A 21,354-nucleotide genomic window follows, 5' to 3' on the forward strand; every position below is an offset into this window, starting at 1 on the left:
TTTTACTTCATCAGATGAGTAGAAGAAGCAGTTATGGACTTGCATTGTTGGACGTGCACTTAGTGATCAGGTTAGGAATCAAAAGTTCTTCTACAAACTGTCGATTATCAGGTGACTTTAAATAATTACATGTATGCCTGAATTGTTTTTTTTTAATTGATATGACATCTGAATTAGTAGATGTATAAGGAAACATTAAGGCACTCTAAATGTACTTATGAGCTTTAACATTTAATTTCAAGATTAAGCCTATGGCATTGCCTAAATTTCACTTTAGAATTCATTCATTTACATTGGAGTATACTCTTTTTTTTGTCTTTTTCTTTTATTTATTATATCTGTGCATACATGTCTTTTCAGCTTTTCCCTTTTTTTACAATTTACTAGGTGTAATTTTAATATAAGCAACTAATTGATAAAAGGGTAGTAACACTTTCAATGATCTCTTGACAGTTTTTCACTGTCCCATGGAAATAATGTAGTTATTTGATATCTCTGTGTCATGCAGCACTAGTGCCACAGGTTGATTGTAGTGTAAAAGTTGTGTCCAGTAAACTAACCTAGAATGCTTGTTTTATGTCTCAGTGATCTATTTTTTACTTTCTGTGATCATTCAATCAAGTACTTAGGAAATGCAAAATAATTTAAATATTAATGCCAGTCAAATATAATAAAAGGTAAATTTATAAAAATGTATAATTTACATATACTTGTCAAAATCATAAAATATGCAAAATTTTAGTTTCAACAAATTAACGTGTTTTTGTTTCATTTTTTATTAGTATGGTTGTTATACACAATACATTAATCTTGAGTAATTGGTACATATATATTGCATCTTAATCCTTAACATTTTTAACACCAAAGTATGGGAAGATACATCTGGGCCCTTTCCAGAGGAATCATAGGACTTATGAAGAATATTTATAGTGCATTGCAGATGCAGTGTACAGGTGACTCCATGTATAAATCTTGTCAATTTATTTCCAAGAATTGTCTGTATAGAGTTAGTATCAAATGTTTAAACTGGAGAATTGGATATAAGATTGTGAGTGCAAATGCGAACAATTTGGGAGACAGCAGAGTGTAATAGAAAGAGCATGACCAAAGTCACTGGAAGTATTGAAGATTCTGTAGAGTGATACTGAAAAACACCGGCCGTGGAGGAAGCACTTGCAGCTAAAGATTGCTTTTTGAGATACCAAGCGAGGAAAATTTCCTGAGTCTGCAGCTGCTTGGGCTGATGGATGATGATGAAGAAGAAAACTGCATCAGGAAGACCTCTATATCTTTTTGGAGGTTAACAGACTGAAAGTAGCATCAATACTGCCTTAATGTTTCAAGAAACTAACAGTTTACAGTGTTTGTAGATTTTTGGCTAACTACAGAGTTGAAGTAGCTGCTCCAGCAGTTTTGTCAGAGTCACCTGTGAGCCATAGCTAACATCAAGTAACAGGACAGTACCACCAGTGACAAACAAGGTCTGAGAGCTCTCAAGCTGCTGGCTGTGAAGCAGTATTTACTGCACCTCAGTTTCCAACATGAAGTGGGAAATTACAAACAAAGTAGATGAATGAAAATTTCAGAACAGCACATTCTGAAGGATGGCTTAACTTGCTACTCTGTATTTTACAATGAAAGTCAAGCAGGAGATAGAGCAAACATGTTTTGGGAATCTTGAATTTCTCTGTTGACTAGGTTGACATGTAACCTGGTGGGGAAGAAGCATGGGGCTAATTCGTTGCTGCAGGCAGAATTGTCACCTGTTCCCAGAAACCAGACTGTATTAAAGGCTCCTGTAAATCTTGAATTAGCTTCCTAGGCTGTCATAACTAATTACCACAAACTGGGTGCCTTTAAATAAATTCATTCCGTCTTGTTTCGGGAGACCAGAATTCTGAAATCAAAGTATGATTTCAGAAGCTAACCAGAACTGTGAAGTCAGGATAGAGTTAGTTCCTCTGGAGGCCTTAAAGGAGAAACCATCCATGGTTTCCTTTTAACTTCTAGTGGCTGCCAGCTGTCCTTAGTATTCTTTGACTTATAGAAGTACTATTCTAGTCTCTGCTTTTATCTTCTCATTGCCACTTTCTCTGTCTCTGGGTGTCTTCACCACAGCTAATGAACATTAGTCATTAGATAATTTGTTACAAGATGACTTCATCTTTAGATGCTTAACTAATTCCATCTGTAAAAATCTTATTTCCAAATACTTGACATTCTATTTTTTTCCTCCTCCTCTTCCTCCCCCTCCCTTCCTCCTGTTCCTTCTCCTCCTCCTCTTTTCCTTCTTTTTTTCAGGTGCTGGGGCTTAAACCCAGGATCTTCACGCTGAGCTATATTCCCAGCCAGCACCCCTTCCATCATTTTTTTTTCCTCTTTATTTTGAGACAGGTTCACTGCTATGGCTTGTATCTAGAATGTCCCCTCAACGCTTCAGGCACTCATAGGTGGGGCTTTTGGGAGGTGGCTGGATCTAGGGTGTGTGAATGTGGATTAATGGTGTGATACTGGGATTAAGGGTGTGTGGATTAGTATACTAATTGGTTTAGCATAGCTCTCCATGGGGATAATGGGAGCTCCACCCTGGGTATAGATGGCTCCAATCAAGAGGCTTACAGCCTTCATGAATATAAAGGGAGAAGGCAGGCTGGCTGCTTGGTGCTTTCTGCTTGCTGCTGTTGTCTACTGCCTGCTGTGCCATGAACTGTTTCTTCTCTGTGATGCCCTTCTGCTATTCCACATCCCTTGGAGCCAGCCAACTATGGACTGATACCTCTACAAACTGTAAACTGAAATAAACTTTTCTTCCTTTAAACTTGTGAGTGTCAGGTATTTTGTCCTGGCAATGAGAAAAGTAACCAAGACATTCACTACACTGCCCAGGCTAGGCTTAAATTTGCAGTCCTTCTGCCTCAGCCTCCCAGAGTGCTAGGATTACAGGCAGGTGCCACCACCCCTCGCATAAGTCACATTTTGAGGTTCTGGGAATATGTACATGTTAGGGGGACACTAGTCATCCTTGTCATTATTCCCACAACTTCATGCAGGTGGCCCCATCTTTGAGTGTTATGAATCAGTTAAAGGTCATTACTCTAATAGAGATATCCTGAAAACATTTATCGTTAAATTGTGGAAAGGTTTGGTTTTTCAGGGCTGTCATTGATAAGCTTGTGAAATACCATTTTCTTTTGTCATCATGTGAAAATACTAAACCATTTAAAACTGAAAAATCATTTATGCCTCTGAATTTAAGGAATTTTGTATTAATAGGCAGTGATAACTCGAATAGCCCCAATAAGTAATTTTAGTTGGCAGATACAAAAATATGGTCATAATTTAGATTATAGAGATACTGTATGATAGGAGAGGCTGTTGTTCAGGGAGGGATCTCTGAAGCTAGAAAGCTGGGGTTTAAACCTCCCACTAGAGGTATAACCTTAAATAAGTCTCTCATTCTGTCAGGTCTCAGTTTGCTAACCTACAAAATGGAGACAATGGTAGTAGTTAAGTCAGAGGTTTGTTATGAAAATTAAATAAGTTAATATGTATAAATATTTATGAAGCTTGAACAATACCTAATAAGCCCTGTGTAAATACTCTCTACATTTAGTTGTTGCTGGTCTTATTTTTCAGTTGTTATTTCTTGTTGACACACACATCTACCTATGCAGTCATGAATAATGCGAAGATGACTCTGTGGGACTAGTATATCATTATAAATTTCAGTATGTATTATCAGAAATTATTTGAACAGATTCTAAAACTTATGCAAACTTTAGATTGCGTAACCAGGAATTTTGTAGATTTATGTCATTACAAATGGTTGCATTTTTTCTAAAAGTTAAAAGTAGTATACATAGAGAAAATTACACAGATTATAAGTTATAGGTCAATGCATTTTTATCCATTGCACCAACGAGCATGAAGAATGAAATTTGGAAAGTGGATTCTGTTTTTCCTCAGCTTTAGCCTGAAACATTCTATTTTTATTTCATTCTCTGAACTTTGACATTAAATTTGAAAAACAAAGTTCTAATGGCCAGGCGTGGTTGTGCATACCTGTAATCCCAGCACTTGGGAGGCTAAGGCAGGAAGATTGCCTGGAGTTTGAGGCTAACCTGGGCTATATAGTGAGTTCAAGGCCAGCTTGAACTACACAGTGGAACCCTGTCTTAACACTGACCCCCCTGGCCAAAAACAAAACAAAAAAAGGTTTCCCTCTGAACAGCCTTTAAAAACAAGTAGGCTGTAACAATTCTTTGACCACTCTGAATTTTTTTCTGGAGTTTTTGCTACTTAAAATACATATTTTTCAGCCTGGAGTTATTCAAGAATACTGTAGAAATTTGAATTAACTTATAATACATGATATACATGATAGAAACATCCAAAACAATATTTATTCACATTCATAGGAAAACCTAAAGAAATGTGATGTAGAGTTATCTTTAACTTTCCCCTCAAAAGAGGTCATCTAGTATAAATTTAAAATTGATTGGTAGAGAAACCTTTCTGTCCTGTAGTTATGTCTGTTAATGTAGTGCATTTTTTACTGTCTTTCAAATTATAGTACATTCCTTATAGAGGAAAGAAGTAGTACTCATTAATCAGTTTTTATATGTTTTGATTTACAAGGAATGGACTTTTTCAAAAAAGTTCATGAATTACTCTCACTGCCTGGCAGACACTGTGTTAGGTCCTTGTGTTATGAAGGATCAGACTTGACTGTGAGTGACTCAAAAAATTCGTCCACTCATTGTTTCACCCTCAGTTTCCTGAATACCTCTTCTGTCCCAGCACATTTTTGGTATTGGATAGAACAGTGAACACAGAAGAAAAGCCTGTGCTTTCTTCAAGTTTACATTTTAGTTGGTGGGTTTAGAACATAAAGCATAGAAAGAAATCAGTGTCATTTCAGATGGCTAGCTCTGAATGCTGGGGCAAGATATGTTTCAGTTTTAGATTGTTATTGGAGAAAAGCACATTCTGGGCAGAGGGAAGATCAAGGTGAGGCCTCAAGTTTTGAAAGTGAAATTGGAGCTCGCAGAGGAAAAAGAAAACAATAGCTAAAGTCCTGAAGGTAATGGATGCTATAGGACACTGCGGGTCATTGTAAGAATTTTGTCATTACCCTAGGACAAGGGGCTGTGGGAAGGTTGTGCTCAGAAAAGCTCCATCCACCTTAAATATTCAGAGATTTCCTTGAGCTGCTGTCTTGAGGAAGAAAATGAGAGAACCAATGGCAGAATCATTGAAATCACTGGGCTGCTATTAAAATGGTCCAGTGGACTATTGTGTTGTTGACTTGGACCAGGGGGAGGCAGCTAGGTTGGTAAAAGGTACTTAGAAAATGAACGTAGTTTGAAGTTAGAATAAACAAAATTTTCTCTGTGCTCAGGTGTGCGGGATATGAGAGAAAGAGAAGTGTAGTAACCATCAATCATTTCCTGAGATGCAGGAGCTAATTCAAGTAGACAGACAAATTCTAAGTTCCAAATGTCAGTTTAGGATGACTATTAAAGTTAAAGGAAAGATCGAGTCAGGAGAAACAAAATGCAACTTTTCAAATCCAGATATATATTCCAGGACTTGTGAGGCTGACATGATGTTCAATGTTATCCATGGATACTAATCTCATTTGAAAGGTAGTTTAGTGTACGCTTAATATTTACCATAGAATGCATTACAAATTAGTAGCATCAGTCTAATTTTGCACACAAAATTATTTTGAACCTTTAGAGTGAACAGTTTGACTATTGTCACAAAAATCTCTGTTATGTATTTTTTATTTACCATATTCTTGAATGTCTTCTTTGTGTAAAGAAATTCTCAAATTTGTACAGATAAACATGGTTTCCTTTTAGATTGATTTCTCGCATAATAGAGTTCTTTTCTAAAAGTTGTCTTCCCCCTCTACCCTCTTCATAGCTGTAGAGGATAAGACTGCTTCTTTCTCCCTATGGTGGGTGAAATGTTGCAAAAGATCAGCCTGGAGGTCTTTAGTTGGATTGTACTCCTCATTTCTTCCATTTGTCTTTCCCTTGCCTTTTTGCAGGTCCCATAGCAAATATGGGCAGTTCTTTTGCAATATGATATGAAAACATCACAAATAAAACCCTCATTGTATATAACACAGCAAATTAATTAGGGACTGCACATTTTGGTATGTAATCAATAGTGGAAGAAAGAAAATCTGAATAGGAGAAGGTATACCTGGTGGGAATGACTGGGATTCATTCACTTAGCAGTGCTTCTTTCACTTGACTTTTGCCTGTTGTGAACCAAGTCGCAATTTATTCTCAGTTCATGGCTTTGTTTTTCTTGTTTTAGTTTTGCATGTTTTTATCCTAGTGCTTTTATAATAATATTCTAGAATTTAAGTTTTTTTTGTAGTCCTACTTGATATTCAGCATTTTAAAAAATCCTGCTGAGATTTGTTTTTCTTCATCTTGTGCACCTGATTTTATTATTTTAACATAAATTTTTAAAATATTGTACCTTTATTATTACAGTTGTCTAGGAAAAGTTATTTTGTCAGCAGTCCAAAATTAAATAGTATCCCACATAAAACAATTATTTCTGTTAGTGTAAGAAGGTTAATTTAACTTGAGTGTTTAAATTGTCTGGTGGTAATAAATTGTTGTTTAAACTTTCTTTAAAGAAATCAATTTAACTGTATTATATCATGATATGTAAGAATGAATGTGGCATTTCTTAGTAAGCTCATTATGAAATGATGATCAACACTTCCAGGAGGTATTCACAAAGGATTATTTTTTAATTATAGAGATTACTTAAATGTATGTGATTTCTACTTTTCTTTTTTTTTTAATTGAAATCATAGCATACTAAATATTAGAGGCCGTGGTATTTAGAAAACCTGTATTCATGATTGCTTTATACTTAAATATTTATAGTTGTGGTTTTAACTTTTATTCTAAAGCTTCTTTAACACCACTAGCATATAATTATCATAATAACAAAACACTTAAAGAAAAGTCTGTCTTAGATTTTGTTGCCCTAGATAGTTAATCTGTTATTTTCATATTTTATTCTTAATGCTTTCATCATGAGCGAATAAAATATATCCCAAATTCATTATTACAACAAACATTTGAGTATCTGTAGTTTGTGATATAATCGAAGGTAAAAAATAAAATATGATATCATTCCTTAAGTAAGTGCAACCCTTTGGAAACAAAAGACACGTAAAAAGATAAATGTGAATGTAGTACTGGTAGAGATAGAGCTAATTACCAGTTATGATGGGTAGGAAGGGCATTCCACCAGAGGACTTACTGGGATTTTCACTCTTGTTATATATAAAGTATGAATAGGAGTAATCCAAGGCAGTATGGCCAACACATATAGAAATAGTTATTTCCAGGCACAGGTTCAAGAGGAAGTGAGATATGTGTAGAAGAACTATAAACTGTGTGTTGTTTGGATGGGAACTTGTAGCAGAACATGAGGTAGAGCCAGCAAGGTTGTGGATGGGGCCTTGTTCAGGATCTCAGGTGCTCTGTGGCCAACTCATTGGCATGTTTTAGACAGGGAAGTGACATCTTAATTTACTGTTTCTCTGGACAGCCCAGCTTACAGTATGGAGAAGGCACTGGGGAAAAAGCATAGGTGATTAGAGAAGAAATAGATGTTCCCACTGACTTGAGCAGTGTCCAAGTGAGGGAAGAACAAAGTTTTGTTTGCGAAGTCAAATGAGTGGGGTATTGTTTTTTGAATCTGAGGGTTATAAAAGAGAGAACCATTGCAACTAGCAAGTTACTGATACAGGAAATAATGTGTGGTTCTTCTGCCCACTGAGATGTGGAAATTATGCAGTCTGGTTGAGGGCAAGAGACATATGTCTGTGATGATTGAGGTGTCCCATGTGGCTGAATATTATCTGAGTAAAATGGAAAAGTTAGAATTGCCTAAATTATTTCAGTCAACTCTGTTTGGTGACAGTTGTTTTGTTATTTTTCTACTTTTCCTCTAAACAATGAACAGGGCTAAGGTTAATTTCTTGAACAAAAGTAATGTGACCAAGATGAACAAAAAAATTCACACACAGGTCACAGACAAGTGCACTTGTAAATTAATACTTCTTTGAGAATGCAATTTAAAACTCCTTGATCTATTAAAACCCCTAGTAAAAAAATAATAGTCACTTGCCCTCAAGAACTTGACACATGAAGTGTGGCTAAAATTATATTTGAAGATACATGAAGGAATTGTTTATGGAAATAATAATTGCTGAAAAAGAAAACACCAAGGGGAATCTTAAAATACTCTTTAGTTTTACCCTTCAGATGGCTTTGAACATTATATTTTATTAGCCTACAATTCACATATTCCTTTCTTTCCTCCAAATGTGCTTGGGGGCGTATTTAAAAACCAACAATGAGAGGTTGGTCAATTACATTTAAATCCACTTAAGTATAATGTAATCAGAGACTGCTCATGAAGTATAAGAAATGCCTTAGTGGGATTTCTATCTGTAGAGTAGCCACAAGAACCATTCTAGTGATAACTTTCTTGCTCTTGATGATGTTGACCTTAAATGTTTGAATATGTCCCAAACATTCCTAACATTTTGCTCTTGAAAACAGAAACTTCTTAGACTGATTTCCACAATGTACCATCCCTGTTTTGGTGGTGGCAATGGTGGTGGTGACAACTTCATTTTCCCTATGATTCAAGTATAACTTATTTTTATATTTTAGCTTTATCACTTCTTAGTCCTAAGAATAAGAAAAACAAAATATATTTTTCTCAACATTTTTTCATCCTATATTAATAGGATTTTATGTCTTATGATCTATGAGGTAAATGTATGAAGTAGGATTCTTTTGATTTCATAGATGTAGAAATTGAGCCCAGGAGAAGCTGCTGCAGATCACAAAGAAAGTAGCACCTGACCCACTGATGCCTAAAGAGTTGGGAAAGATGCAGGCCTTTCATCCAATGGGAAGTGGTCTCCAGAGGTACTAACATAAGATGAGAGAGTTAGAACCATCAGCCTATCCTCTGACTTCCAAGGAGGGAAAGAGCTGGAGATTGAGTTAAATTGTGAATCAGAATGATTTAATTACTAATATCTAGTAATGAAACTTCCATAAAGTCTCTGAAACAACAAGTTTAAGGGAGCTTTTATATTGCTGAGCACAAGAATGTGCTGGGAGGGTGGTGTGCCTGGAGACAGCATAGAAGCTCTGTGCCATCCCTTCCACCCCACTCTTTGTACTATGCATCTCTTCCCTTTGGCTATTTCCAAGTTGTAGCCTTTATATTAAATCTTTAACCACAAGTGTAGCACTTTCCTGAGTGCTGTGAGTCACATGTAGTGAATTATGGAACTTAAGGGTAGAGGGATGTGAGAATCCTCAAATTTATAACCAGTCATTCAGAAATATTGATGGTATCCTGGGCTTGTATCTGGCATTAGAAATGAGGGCAGTTTGGTGGGACTGATCCTTTATACCTATAGTTTGTGACTCCAACTCTGAGTAATTCATGTCCAAATTAAATTGAATTGTAGGAAACCCAAGTGGTGTTGGAGAATTATTTGGTGTGAAGCAGTGTATTTGGGGTCACACACATGAAAACAGTCTGTGTTCCTGACTGACACTTGCCTTGTGTTTTTTGTCATGAGAATCCCTTAGACTGGTGTTTGACTATACCCTAGATGTTCCTAATTTGATAGCAGACTAAGGCAATATTAATATGTGGTTTTGTTCAGTGATGGGATACTACTTTAAATGTGCATTTTCTTTTGAAAATGTAGCATTTCTGTATCTAACTGTCCATGCATTCATCCATCCAGAATGCTCAGAGCATCTTTCCACTAGGTTTAGTCATCTGTGGATTACTTGTGGTTGCACTAGGCTAGAGTGTAGGGCAAACCAGTTTAGTGAAACCACTTTATTTTTCTCATTTAAATGGTGATACTGATAGGGAGTTATAGCTGTGAAAATAGTGATAATTTCTGTAATTTACTTATAGATAGCAGACTGGTTAAAAATAAGGAGTAGAATGAAACTACCCAACTACAATTCTAGCTTTGCCACTTGTTAGCTGGTTGACCTTTTTACTGCCCAGTTTCAGTTTCTTCACCGTAAACTGGGGGCAACAGCAGTACCTACTTCATAGTGTTCTTGTGAGGATTAAATGAGTTAATTAATGGAAAACTTAAGACAATACTTGACATACATAAACACTAAGTAAAGTTTAGCTGCTGTTATTTTAATTATCACTTCTATAGCAATAATTACTACTACTATTTTTTTTTTTTTTTGGTACCGGGGATCGAACTCGGGTCCTTAGCTTTCGAGGCAGGCAGTGGAACCACTGAGCTAAATCCCTGGCCCCTTACTACTACTATTTTACTACTTGTATACTACTAACTCTTCAACCTAATCCATAGCCCAAAGTAGATGTATGGCTTATAAATGTTTCTGAGCACATTTTTACCTACTACAAAATTTTTATATGCTTTTGAATCACTATTTAATCAAAAGTTTCAGAGTTTTTAGGAAATATAAAACCAACTCACCCACCTGTAAGATTTCTTGAGAAATGATAAAGGAAATCCTAATGAGACATTGGAGCAGAGATCAAATAGACTAGAAGACCAAAAAGGATCTTGTCTGTAATGCAGAAAGAGAGAGAACTTTGAAATAAGCAAAATAATCATCTGGAAATGAGAAGAATAAATGAAATCCATAGGTCTAATCAAATAGAAGTCTTAGTTGTGGATAACTGACCAGCAGACATAAAAATGGAAGAGTGTAACAGAGGAAATTAATGTTGCCACTCTGAGCAGTGTACAGCAGGATATAATTAATACAGCAAGTGCTAACCTAATGGAAAGTCTTCATACAATCCATTATTTAAGTTATTATGTCTGTGTCTTTGTTAAATTGGTGCTTGGTGTTAACTCAGGGCTTCATGCATCTAAACATGTGCTCTACTACTCAACTACACTCCTAACCCTCGTCTCAATTTTAAAAAGCACAGAAAAGGTATACTTGAGAAGTAATAATACTAATAGACAATATAGATAACTTCGGGCTGGCTTCCTTTTAGAAGCCAAAAAGTTGAAGTGTCATCACTTTTCAGGTACAAATAACTATTATCTATGTATCTCTGAAGAGTTCAATCATTGGATTCATTAAACATTGTATCTGAGAATGCATTCACTAATTTATTAAATAACTGGATATGTTCAGGATTTTTTTTGGCACTCTAAATAGACTGATTATTTCATGGCATTTGTAGTGGTCAAGAACTCTAATTTTAAATAAAAGTTATTTCTTTAATGTGGTTTGTTTATATGGGCATTTCTTAAATTCTGTCATATTCTAAAGCATTTATTATTGAATTTCCTTTATAACTGGATTTCAAAGCAAAAGGTTAAAAGCAAACAGTAAAATTCAACTTTTTTAATAACAAATTTTCTTATATTATGAGGTTTTTCACAAATGCTTTGTTTCTAGATTGTTTTACCTTTTATATATTATAATTTTGTCCTTTCAAGGCATTTAATATACTCTCTTTTAGTCTCTGTAGAAACGCTGGAAAAGAATTTGAAACAGATGGGAAGGCAGCTTCAACAGCTTGAGAAAGATTTGGAAACCTTTCCCCCTCCTGAGGACTTGCATGACAAGTTTGTGACAAAGATGTCCATATCCTTCTGATATCTGAATAGCTTAAGTCACTAGTCAACTGGATTTACAATTTATTTATTATTTTAAGTGTATTTGCATAACCAGAGATCATTCTGTAGTGGCACAGTGTAGAAATTTTAACCTTTGCCTTCTAGCTGGGAAATTAAAGTGTTATTTATTTCTATTGATTTCTCTGCACTTGGATAATAGTATGTTCTCCCATCTTTCGCCTTCCATATACTTATTTTCTTCTGATGTTCATGACAAAGGATATTAAAACTCAGTTTGAGGAAATTTGAGCATAAACTTATGATGGGAATTAGATACTTTTGGCATATTTCGTGAAACCGATACAGATTTCATAAATTCACAATGTGACTAGCCAGCTTTAAGGATTGGTGTATATTAGAAATTAACTCATGCTCCACAAAATTTAGTATTTCCTGCAGAAATATTGCATAGTTTTAAAATCAAAATTGAGACTAATGTAATCAGTACTCCTGTTTGTATTCTCTGAACCCCAAATAAAATTGACAAATACATATATAAATTAATAGCTCGGGGCTTGTGTTCTGATTTAAAAGTTTATTTATTTAAAGATTTCTTTGTTATCCAGTTATCTTTATCATTAACTTTGCAGCTTAATCTCTAACGAGTTACTGAAGTAATAAACTTTTTTATTTCCTGAAATTAATGTTGAGCCACTTTGCAAACCATTGTATGACAGAAGAGACTGGTAACTTTTGTTTTGCAATGAAGTATTATTATAATGCATTATTAAAATCCCATATGGGTATCTGAATTCTATATGAAAGCATAATTCATTTCTAAAACAAGCTTTTATAGTTTGATCCCCAGTGCCCCCCCAAAAAACTCCAAATAAAATAAGCTTTTATAAATAGCGACTCCTAATTTTCTAAACTGAAGTATTTGAAATAAAATGACTACTTTTCCTCTTTCTATATCTTCTCCCTTGAAATTTAATATATGTACTGCTGAAGCGAGCATACTCCCTTGAAATTTAGTGAATCACAAAATTATTATTTGGTTTGCCATAGATATGCTTTTATCTTAATTATGAATTAGTTCAGTTTTAGCTTCCTTCACTGTCTCTGTCAGGAAATATCGTAAAAATGCACTCTACCAACAATCAATTCAGGCTAATGTGTTTGTTTTCTTTTATGTCTTTTCTACACACCCAATTCCTTATTAGGGAGAATGCCTTTTATCACTACACTGAGTTAAGGTTTCTTTTCTTTTTTCCCTCTTAAACTAAAAAAGTCTACATTTATCCATCAAAACTATATTTTGCCCTACTTTCTCATTTAACAAAGTATGCTTTTTAAAAAAATAATTATATCATTGCAGGGTTATATCAGTTTCATTATTCTTAGCCTCTTCCCTCACTTTATCATGTTAAAATGTCCATTTGTGATAGTTTATCATTAAGTATCATTAATGTAAGTACTTGTTATTGTTTACTATAGTTAGAAGGCATTTTAGGAAAGCCTTTTGCCTACATATAGCTTTTGATATTACACTCTGAGTGCACTAATTATGAAGCTCAGGCTTGTCTAACATGAATTCTGAGGCTGGAGCAGGGGTTGCAGAATCCGGCTCAGCAGACAATCTCAGAACATATCTGTACTTGTATTCATAGGACAGGAGAAGCTGAATGTCGGCTTCTTGAAAGGTATGCAGCTCATAAAAAGCAGCCAGCAGGAAATCAGCAACAGGAAGGATGATGCTTTGTTGGAAACAATTTTTCATTCTGAGTACAATTACACTCCATGGACAAGAAAGCTACTATATCCTGTCGCTAAATATCACAACCTAGAAGCCTCTAATGAACTGATTAGCATTCATGTATCTCTTGGAAGTCAGATATATGAACAGTTGGTGCACTTTGCTATTGACAAAGCTTATAATCATAAATATTCTTTGCTGAGATTACATTGCACTCGTTTGCTTTTCATCTTAGTTAGACATACTAGTTTCGAAGTAATTAAATTCATTCATTGCAAGACTTTGTTTACTTTAATTAGGACTGACAAGTCAGATTTTGAATATTAAATGCATTTTTGCAGATCTTATTAAAATGGCAAATTGTGAGCCTCTGAGATCTTAGAAAATGGAAGCTAAAATGCAGTGAATAAAAGTATATTAACTAAAGATTGTTATTAATACTCAAATGTTGCTTGTATTTTATATTTAACTGCTTATTGGTTGAAGCACATATCAAATGCTTAGTTCATGAGCCACTTCTGAAAGAATATCTGTATTATTTAGTTAAAGATACATCTTTGCAAGTACATATTTACATTAAACCACCAAGATTTAGTGAACTATCAAATAATCTGTTAATTGAATTGTTTTAAATTATGAAGATACAATTTTGTTATAATGAAATTTCACTAATAGCATTCAATTATAGTATATTATGTTTTTATTCTTCCATTGCATGCTCACTCTTTACATCTACTTCTTAATGTAAAAATATGAATTTAGTACAACATTTAAAAGGCACACACAGCTATTTCATATATCATTGACTTTTTCATAATAATTATTATTTTCCAGTTGCTAAGCCTGGTTAGAACTGTAATTAGCGTTGAATATTTTCACAGTAAATACTTACTTGAAAGATGTGTAGCACACATTCGAAGTTGGACAACAAGTATTGTCTTATGTAAACAATTATATGTGAGGCAATATACTTATTAAATTCTTATCAGTATGAAACTTAAGAAAAAGGCAGCAGTTATGTCATGCATTGCCTGTTCCTTTCTTTTGACCTTTAAATTCTGTAGTTTTTCTTACTTTAAGGAAGATAAAAACTTGATCTTGGAACGTGTCCTTGAAATTCTCCTTGCACAAGCACTTGCCTTTCTATTCTTTGCCCTTGAATCTTTCAGGAAAAAGAATCATTTTGCTAGACATTATGTATTTTCATATTTTTCACAACTTATATGACTCTTTCCCATGTTATATTTTGTAAATTTCTTCATTGAAATCCCACTTTATTTTCACACTTTCTTTTTGTTACTCCACTCTAAGCAGTATTCTGGGCACTTATGAGGTTACTGTTTAGATACTAAAATTATCCCAGTAAATTCATTGAAAAACTTATATCTGTATTCTGTGCTATGCAAACTGTAGCATTTTGCAGGTAAAGATTTTAAAATATTTTTCTTTAATGGAACTGTGGCTTCGAAGTAAAATAGAAAATTGGAATAGGTGAGATATAAACCTGTCTAATACATGGTTCATTTGGAAGAGTGAGAAATTGGGTAACTGAATGTTTTATTGTAGTAGATTTTTCTTCTCTGGAGCTAATCTTAGTGTTTCTTGTCCCTTTCTTTTTTTGTTCTTTTCTTGCTTCTCTTCTCCTAAACCCATTCTTAACAGAATTTTAAGATTTGAATTAAATACCCTCCTCATCCTTTCTGAAGCCTCAAGTATACAATAATCTTTCACTTTCTGAAGTTTTATTCTAACAAGAAAATGCTATACAACTGAGTGCTCTCTACTCTTTTATCATCATGCCTCACTTGTATTAGTCTTACCTTTTTAGTGGTTTCCCTGACTACCCAATCCATGATAGCTTTTATCACTCTATATAATATCAGTAACTCAAAGTCACATTTATTTACTTATTTACTAGAATGGGAATGTCTTCCAATTCTAGAATATGGGTTTCATAGTCCCAGGGACTTTATCTTTTTAACTAGTTTTTTCTAGTGCCTAGAAGTATATTTGAAATACAGTGAATGCTTACTGAATGGATGGCTGGATCTGAACCATTAAGAAGGTGTATCAAAGTTATAAAACATACGAGACTGATTCAAGCTGGTCTTCATAAGGTATATTAATGGAAATAATGAACATCTTTGATAGCAGAAGTACAATAATGAAGATATGAGTTAAGAATACAGTATATGTGGAACCTGTTTGTGGGAGGTAGTTTTGGCATTAGTGCTATTCTATTGGCAAACCAGGAGAAGAGTATCAAATCTAAATCATGCTCCTCAGCTGGTAAACACTAACTACTTGTGCTTCAATGCATGTGAACACAGATCTGGTTGTCATACATCTATCTTCCCAATGGGAAGAGTACAGTGAAGTGGATGTCACTGAGAATTTCTCCTTACTTTTTTCTTTTGTGTGTGTGTGGTACTGGGGATCGAACTCAGGACCTTGTGCTTGCGAGGCAGGCGGTGGAACCACTGAGCTAAACCCCTGGCCCTCTCCTTACTTTTGATAAAGCTAAAGAAAAAGAAAATAAATTCCTCAAAATTGTATGGAATTGGAATATATATCAATATTTTTGCAGTGAGTTTTATCAAATACTTTGTTGAGTATCTTATATTTTTTCTGAAGCTCTTTACAAAAATAGAACTTAATGCTGTGAAAACAATAATTAAAGAGTAGATCCTACTGACTTTAGCACTTGGCACAAGGACAGCTATGCTTGTTTTCCATTTTGGTGATGATGATTCTTTGTCTGGATATTTCATCATCCTTTGGTGAAAGATTAGCCCGTTAATACCAGTGTAGTGTGCCTCCTTCATGTAACCAGTAATTCCATCCTATCAGGAAGCCATTTTAGACTTCCAAGGATTAATTTGGCTATTTCCAAAATTGTTTTGGTTTAATCACAATTTTACCATTCTTCTGGGTAATTCCACTTATTCAAAGCTCCACTTCATTTCCTTTGGAAGCAAATTGTTTTATTCATAATAATGATAACAAAATTAATTTAAAAGCTCACCAGAAGTTAGAACAAAGTCATGTCATTTCCATGGTTCTGGCTCTTGGTCATCTTTTCCTTCACATCTTTTAATAGAATTGTACTGTTTTTATAAGAAAGCACAGACCTATTTCTAGTGTTTCATTACTTACAATTCTTACCTGAAAAAATTTTCAAGTCATTGCTTTATTTTAATCTGTTTACCAATTGGCTTTTTGAGAATGTGTGTGTTCCCAGGTGTGAGGATAAAATTATATTTGTGAAGTGCCTATTATTAAATCCCCAAAGCCTTAAAAGCATTGATGGGGCAGAGTAGTGATACTTACCAAATAGTGATTGTAACCTGTTGTCCAGGATAAACACTTTTCAGTGACTCTGTTAACTATTTACATGATATTAGATGTATTTGGTTCCATATAGATACATATTTGCAATTTTGTGACTAAAAGTTCCATGGCTTTTCATCAGACCATTTTTGAGGATATTTGTTACCTGTCCCACCAGAGTTTAAGAGCAATAGTACTAGGGTGAAATAAGTAATTGGCACTAATGTCATTGCAGATGACTAGATTTGATACAATTCATGGGACAGAGAATGAACAGACAGCAAGAGGTGGCATTTGCCAGAAATTACAGCAAGAGCAAAGCCCCACGAAAGAGTTAGAATAGAAGGGCCAACTCATAACTTCATTAGAGGTCCAGGAGTCAGAATGTGCCTGAAGATTTTCCAGATAAGTACATGGGTCTGCAGATGGTGTGATTCCAAAGGAATTGATAGTCCCAGTGTCGAGGTGAGAGGAAGACATCGTGGAAGAGGAAGAATTGAAGAAGCCCTTGATAGACTGATTTAGACCACTAATGGCAAAAATATATTACTTTTTTTAGGTAGGTGTGAAGAATATACAATAAAGCATGTAGATATATGTTCTATTGGGACATAAATAATTTTAGGTGAGGGCTTATTGATTAGGTAAACCAATTTATAAATCTTTGGTGATTTGGGGAATGATTACTTCTATATGATTGTTTTACATTGCAAATAAATAACCAAATATTCTATTAAATGACAGTTTCTGAATGTGTTTCAGATGTGATGTTTATTTATATAAATTTTCTCTACATATAATAGTTCATGCATATTGATATCATGTATGGAAACCTGTCTGGTTTGCTCCTATTCTTAATGATTTCTTGTGATTTTCTGATTTGACTCATTATATGAAACGTTTTGTTGCTCATCCAAAAATTACAAAATGATATCATATTTAAATGCATCAGATACTGGCAATATTAAGATCTATAGTCTAGAAAGTATAGAGAGGCATTTTGGTATTTAGATGAATATAAACTGATGTAGATGAATATACACACAGATCTATACATTTTCTTAAGAATAATTAAACAATGGCTTTAGAGTCAATTCCTTGCCTTCTATTACATTTTTTCCACCAAAATGCTACTTACACTACTGAGCAGATCACATTTGAAAAGGAACAGAAATACAGGGGACAAGACACCCTGTGGACCAGCAGTGGACACGAGAGCGGGTGAGCTGTTGCCTGGGATGTCTCAGTGCCTGTGGGAGATTCACCTCTAATTATGAGACTTTTATATGTGTGCTGGATTCACTCGGTAGCTGACACTTGCTATCTCATTTTTCATTGAGTCTCGTTTTCTTTTTCAAAATAAGGGGTCTGCCTCAGTTTCTTTACTTCATCGTCAATTGGGAAAGGCTGTAGCCAAAGGAACACATCTTTCTTGAAACTGTAGAAAATTCTTCTTTTTAGATATAAACATTCCAGTTTTTGTTTCCTTCTCATAGCCTGAACCCCATTTGTTTGTTTTAATTTTATTCATTTTAAATGTCTGTTCACATGTTTGCCTTCATCAAAGATAATAAGATGGCTTTTGTAAATTTAACTCTCTATGGTCCATCTCCTTATATGTACTAATCTAAAGGAGCATAAATAATTCCAGGATACAGTTTGGAACTTTACATCTGACTGCATCCACAATGTGTTAACCATGAAAGAAATTCTGTGGTGTTTTCAGATAATGTTTTCTACTGCCAGTGACTACCACATTCACATTAAATTACTCAATTTCAGTGTGCTTTGAACTTTATTGTTATAAATAAGACAACATTTCTTATGTGTTTGCTTGTGTGTGCAATCGTAACTTTTAATAATGCTGTGCATCAGAGGAATTATGTACAAGTTTTCCAAGACTTTAAAATATTATTTTGCTTACATAGCATAAGAAGTTTTAAATTTGTTCATAAATAATACTCTTTTTAGAACTCTGAATGAAGCTTAGAGTAAATGGGCAATTATAATACCAAGTATTTATATTTACATCTACATGCAAAGTCACTTTTCTAAGAAACTTGCTAGTATTGTAATTCTCACAGCAGCACTGGTATTATTATTCCCACTTTACAGATGAGAAAGTCAAGGCAAAGAGGTGAAATTCTTGTCCTCAGTTACACTGCAACCAAGTATAGGAGCTATAAATTAACCTTATGTTGTCCAGTTTCACCACTGTACTCAATGCATGTATTGTTGCTATCAATATTACTCCAATTACTCAGTGTCTGCATGTTATAGATTATTTTATGATAATAGAAGCGACTTTTCTTGAACTCAGTTATGACAGAGAAATATTAAATAAGGAAATAGTTAAATTTTCTGATAACTTGGCCGAAGTTAGAAATTGAATAGAAGTGGATTTTTTTTTTGCTTATGGTATAGATTTTCTTGAAAGAATGGTTGACAGAACTTATTTTGAAATTTTAGAGATCTAGTAATGGTAAATAAAAATTAGACTAAAATATTAGAATTACAGATTTTTTTCTTAAAGCATCACTTTGTAAATTTCAGAATACCTTAACTATAATATACAGCTTTGTTAACAGTGCAAAAGAACAATATGAAAAGCTTTCAAAATTACTTGGAAACACAGAGAAATTGTACCAGAGTGTAATGGAATATTATGCCCTTGATGTGAAGAAGGTATCTGTGGAAGACTTTTTTACTGACTTGAATAACTTCAGAACTACATTCATGGTATGGTAAAAATTTTTATTTTATTTTTTTGAAAAGTGTTTTTTATCTATACTCTCATGTATTTCTTATTTAAAAATAACTTTATTATCAAACGCACACATACAGAAATTAAAACCATTCAAAGAGGAACAGTGAAAGGGAAAAAAAAACTATAATAATATTCAAATACAGTAGAACTCAACCAAAACAAAACTGGAAAGCACTTAAGCATTTTTCATATAACTTAAAAAATCATCTCAAGCACCAGCAAGACACCAAAGGATGTCATTTGTTTCAGAAAGATCCCCCAAACCAACATTGAACAAGTAGTGGTCTGGAAAAAAAACTCCAGTTAGCAGACTCCACATAAGCCAAGGTTCTCCCTAATTTAAATTTCGATACCGTCATACGACACGCGATGGAAATACAATCCGAGAAATATGTTATTAGGCCATTTCATCGGTGTGTAACCTTAATTACACTTTCAGTTTCTCACACTAGAGAAACTATTCGGTATTTACACATGTGTCCTATTTATTTCACTTAAGAGGATGGCCTCAATATGCATCCATTTAGCAATAAATGTCTCTAGTTTCTGGTTCTTTATGGCTGAGTAGTACTTCATTTTATTGAAAAAACCCACATTGTCTTTATCCAATCTTCAGTTGATGGGCACTTGGGTTGTTTCCAAGCTTTAGCTATTACAAACTGTGCCCCTATAAGCATGGGTGCACATTTATCACTGTGTTATGATTCTTTTAATTCTTTTGGGAAGATATCCAGCAGGGGAATAGCTGGGTCAAATGAGACCTCTAAGACTAGTTCTTTGAGATATCTCCATACTGATTTACCCAGTGGTTGCACCAGTCTGCACTCCCACCAACAATGGAGAAGGGTTCCTTTCTCTCCACACCCCTGCCAGCATTTGTTATTGGATGATTTCTTTATAACAGCCATGCTTTCTTGGGTGAGGTGGAATCTCAGTGTTGTTTTCATCTGCATCTCTCAAATAACCAGTGATGTTGAACATTTTTTCATATATTTGTTTGCTGCTTTTACTTCTTTGTCTGAGAAATGTCTGTTCATTTCAAATGCCCATTTTTAAAATGTGTCTTTGAATTTGGGGGGTCTGATTTTTTTCACTTCTTTATATATTTTAGATAGTAGTCCTTTGTCTAAGGTACAGTTGCTGAAATTTTTTTTCTACATTGTAGATTGTCTCTTAGCTCTGTTGGTGGTTTCTCTTGCAGTCCAGAAGCTTTTTAATAAGATGAGATCCCAGTTGTTGATTCTTTGTGTAAGTTCCCATGACACTGAGGTTTTGTTCATAAAGTCTTTTACTATACCAATGTCTTCAAGAGTTCTGCCTAACTTATCTTCCACCAAATTTAGTGTTTCTGTCTTGATATTTAAATCTTTAATCCATTTCAATCTTAGTTTAGTGCATGGTGATAGGTATGGGTCTAGTTTTAATCTTTGGCAGGTTGAAATCCTGTTTTTCCAACACCATTTATTAAATAGACTATCTTTCCTCCAATGAGGGTGGTTGGCTCCTTTGTCAAAGATGAGGTGGCTGAGCATATCTGTAGTTGTTTCTGCATTGTCTAATCTCTTTCACTGATCCTCGGGTCTGTTTCTTTGCTAATACCATGCTGTTTTAATACCATCACAGTAGCTTTGTAGTATAGTGTCAAGTTGGGGATTGTAATACCTCCAGCCATATCTCTGTTGCCTAAAATTTCTTTTGCTATTCCAGGTCTCTTGTGGTTCCAAATCAATTTTGGATTGTTTTTTCTAGTTCTGTGAAATATATTGTTGGAATTTCAATCAGCATTGTATTAAACCTATGTAATAGTTTTGGAAGTATGCCCATTTTCATTATATTAGTTCT

At 34.4% G+C, this 21,354-nt stretch overlaps 1 protein-coding gene across 6 annotated transcripts in view; it reads left to right on the plus strand.

Annotated features, from left to right (window-relative positions):
• Positions 1 to 21,354, plus strand: part of Diaph3 (diaphanous related formin 3) — a 501,638-nt gene that overhangs the window by 303,945 nt on the left and 176,339 nt on the right. For all 6 annotated transcript variants that reach the window (XM_087197467.1, XM_087197470.1, XM_087197468.1 and 3 more), the window contains 2 exons: positions 11,563 to 11,686; positions 19,319 to 19,484. In XM_087197467.1, coding sequence (XP_087053593.1) covers positions 11,563 to 11,686; positions 19,319 to 19,484 — 290 coding nt within the window. The remainder of the gene's footprint in view (positions 1 to 11,562; positions 11,687 to 19,318; positions 19,485 to 21,354) is intronic.

This window comes from Heterocephalus glaber, unplaced genomic scaffold (genome assembly GCF_053883595.1).
Source record: "Heterocephalus glaber isolate CG9 unplaced genomic scaffold, H.glaber_assembly_v1.0 deba00001666, whole genome shotgun sequence".
Taxonomy (NCBI): Eukaryota; Metazoa; Chordata; class Mammalia; order Rodentia; family Bathyergidae; genus Heterocephalus; species Heterocephalus glaber.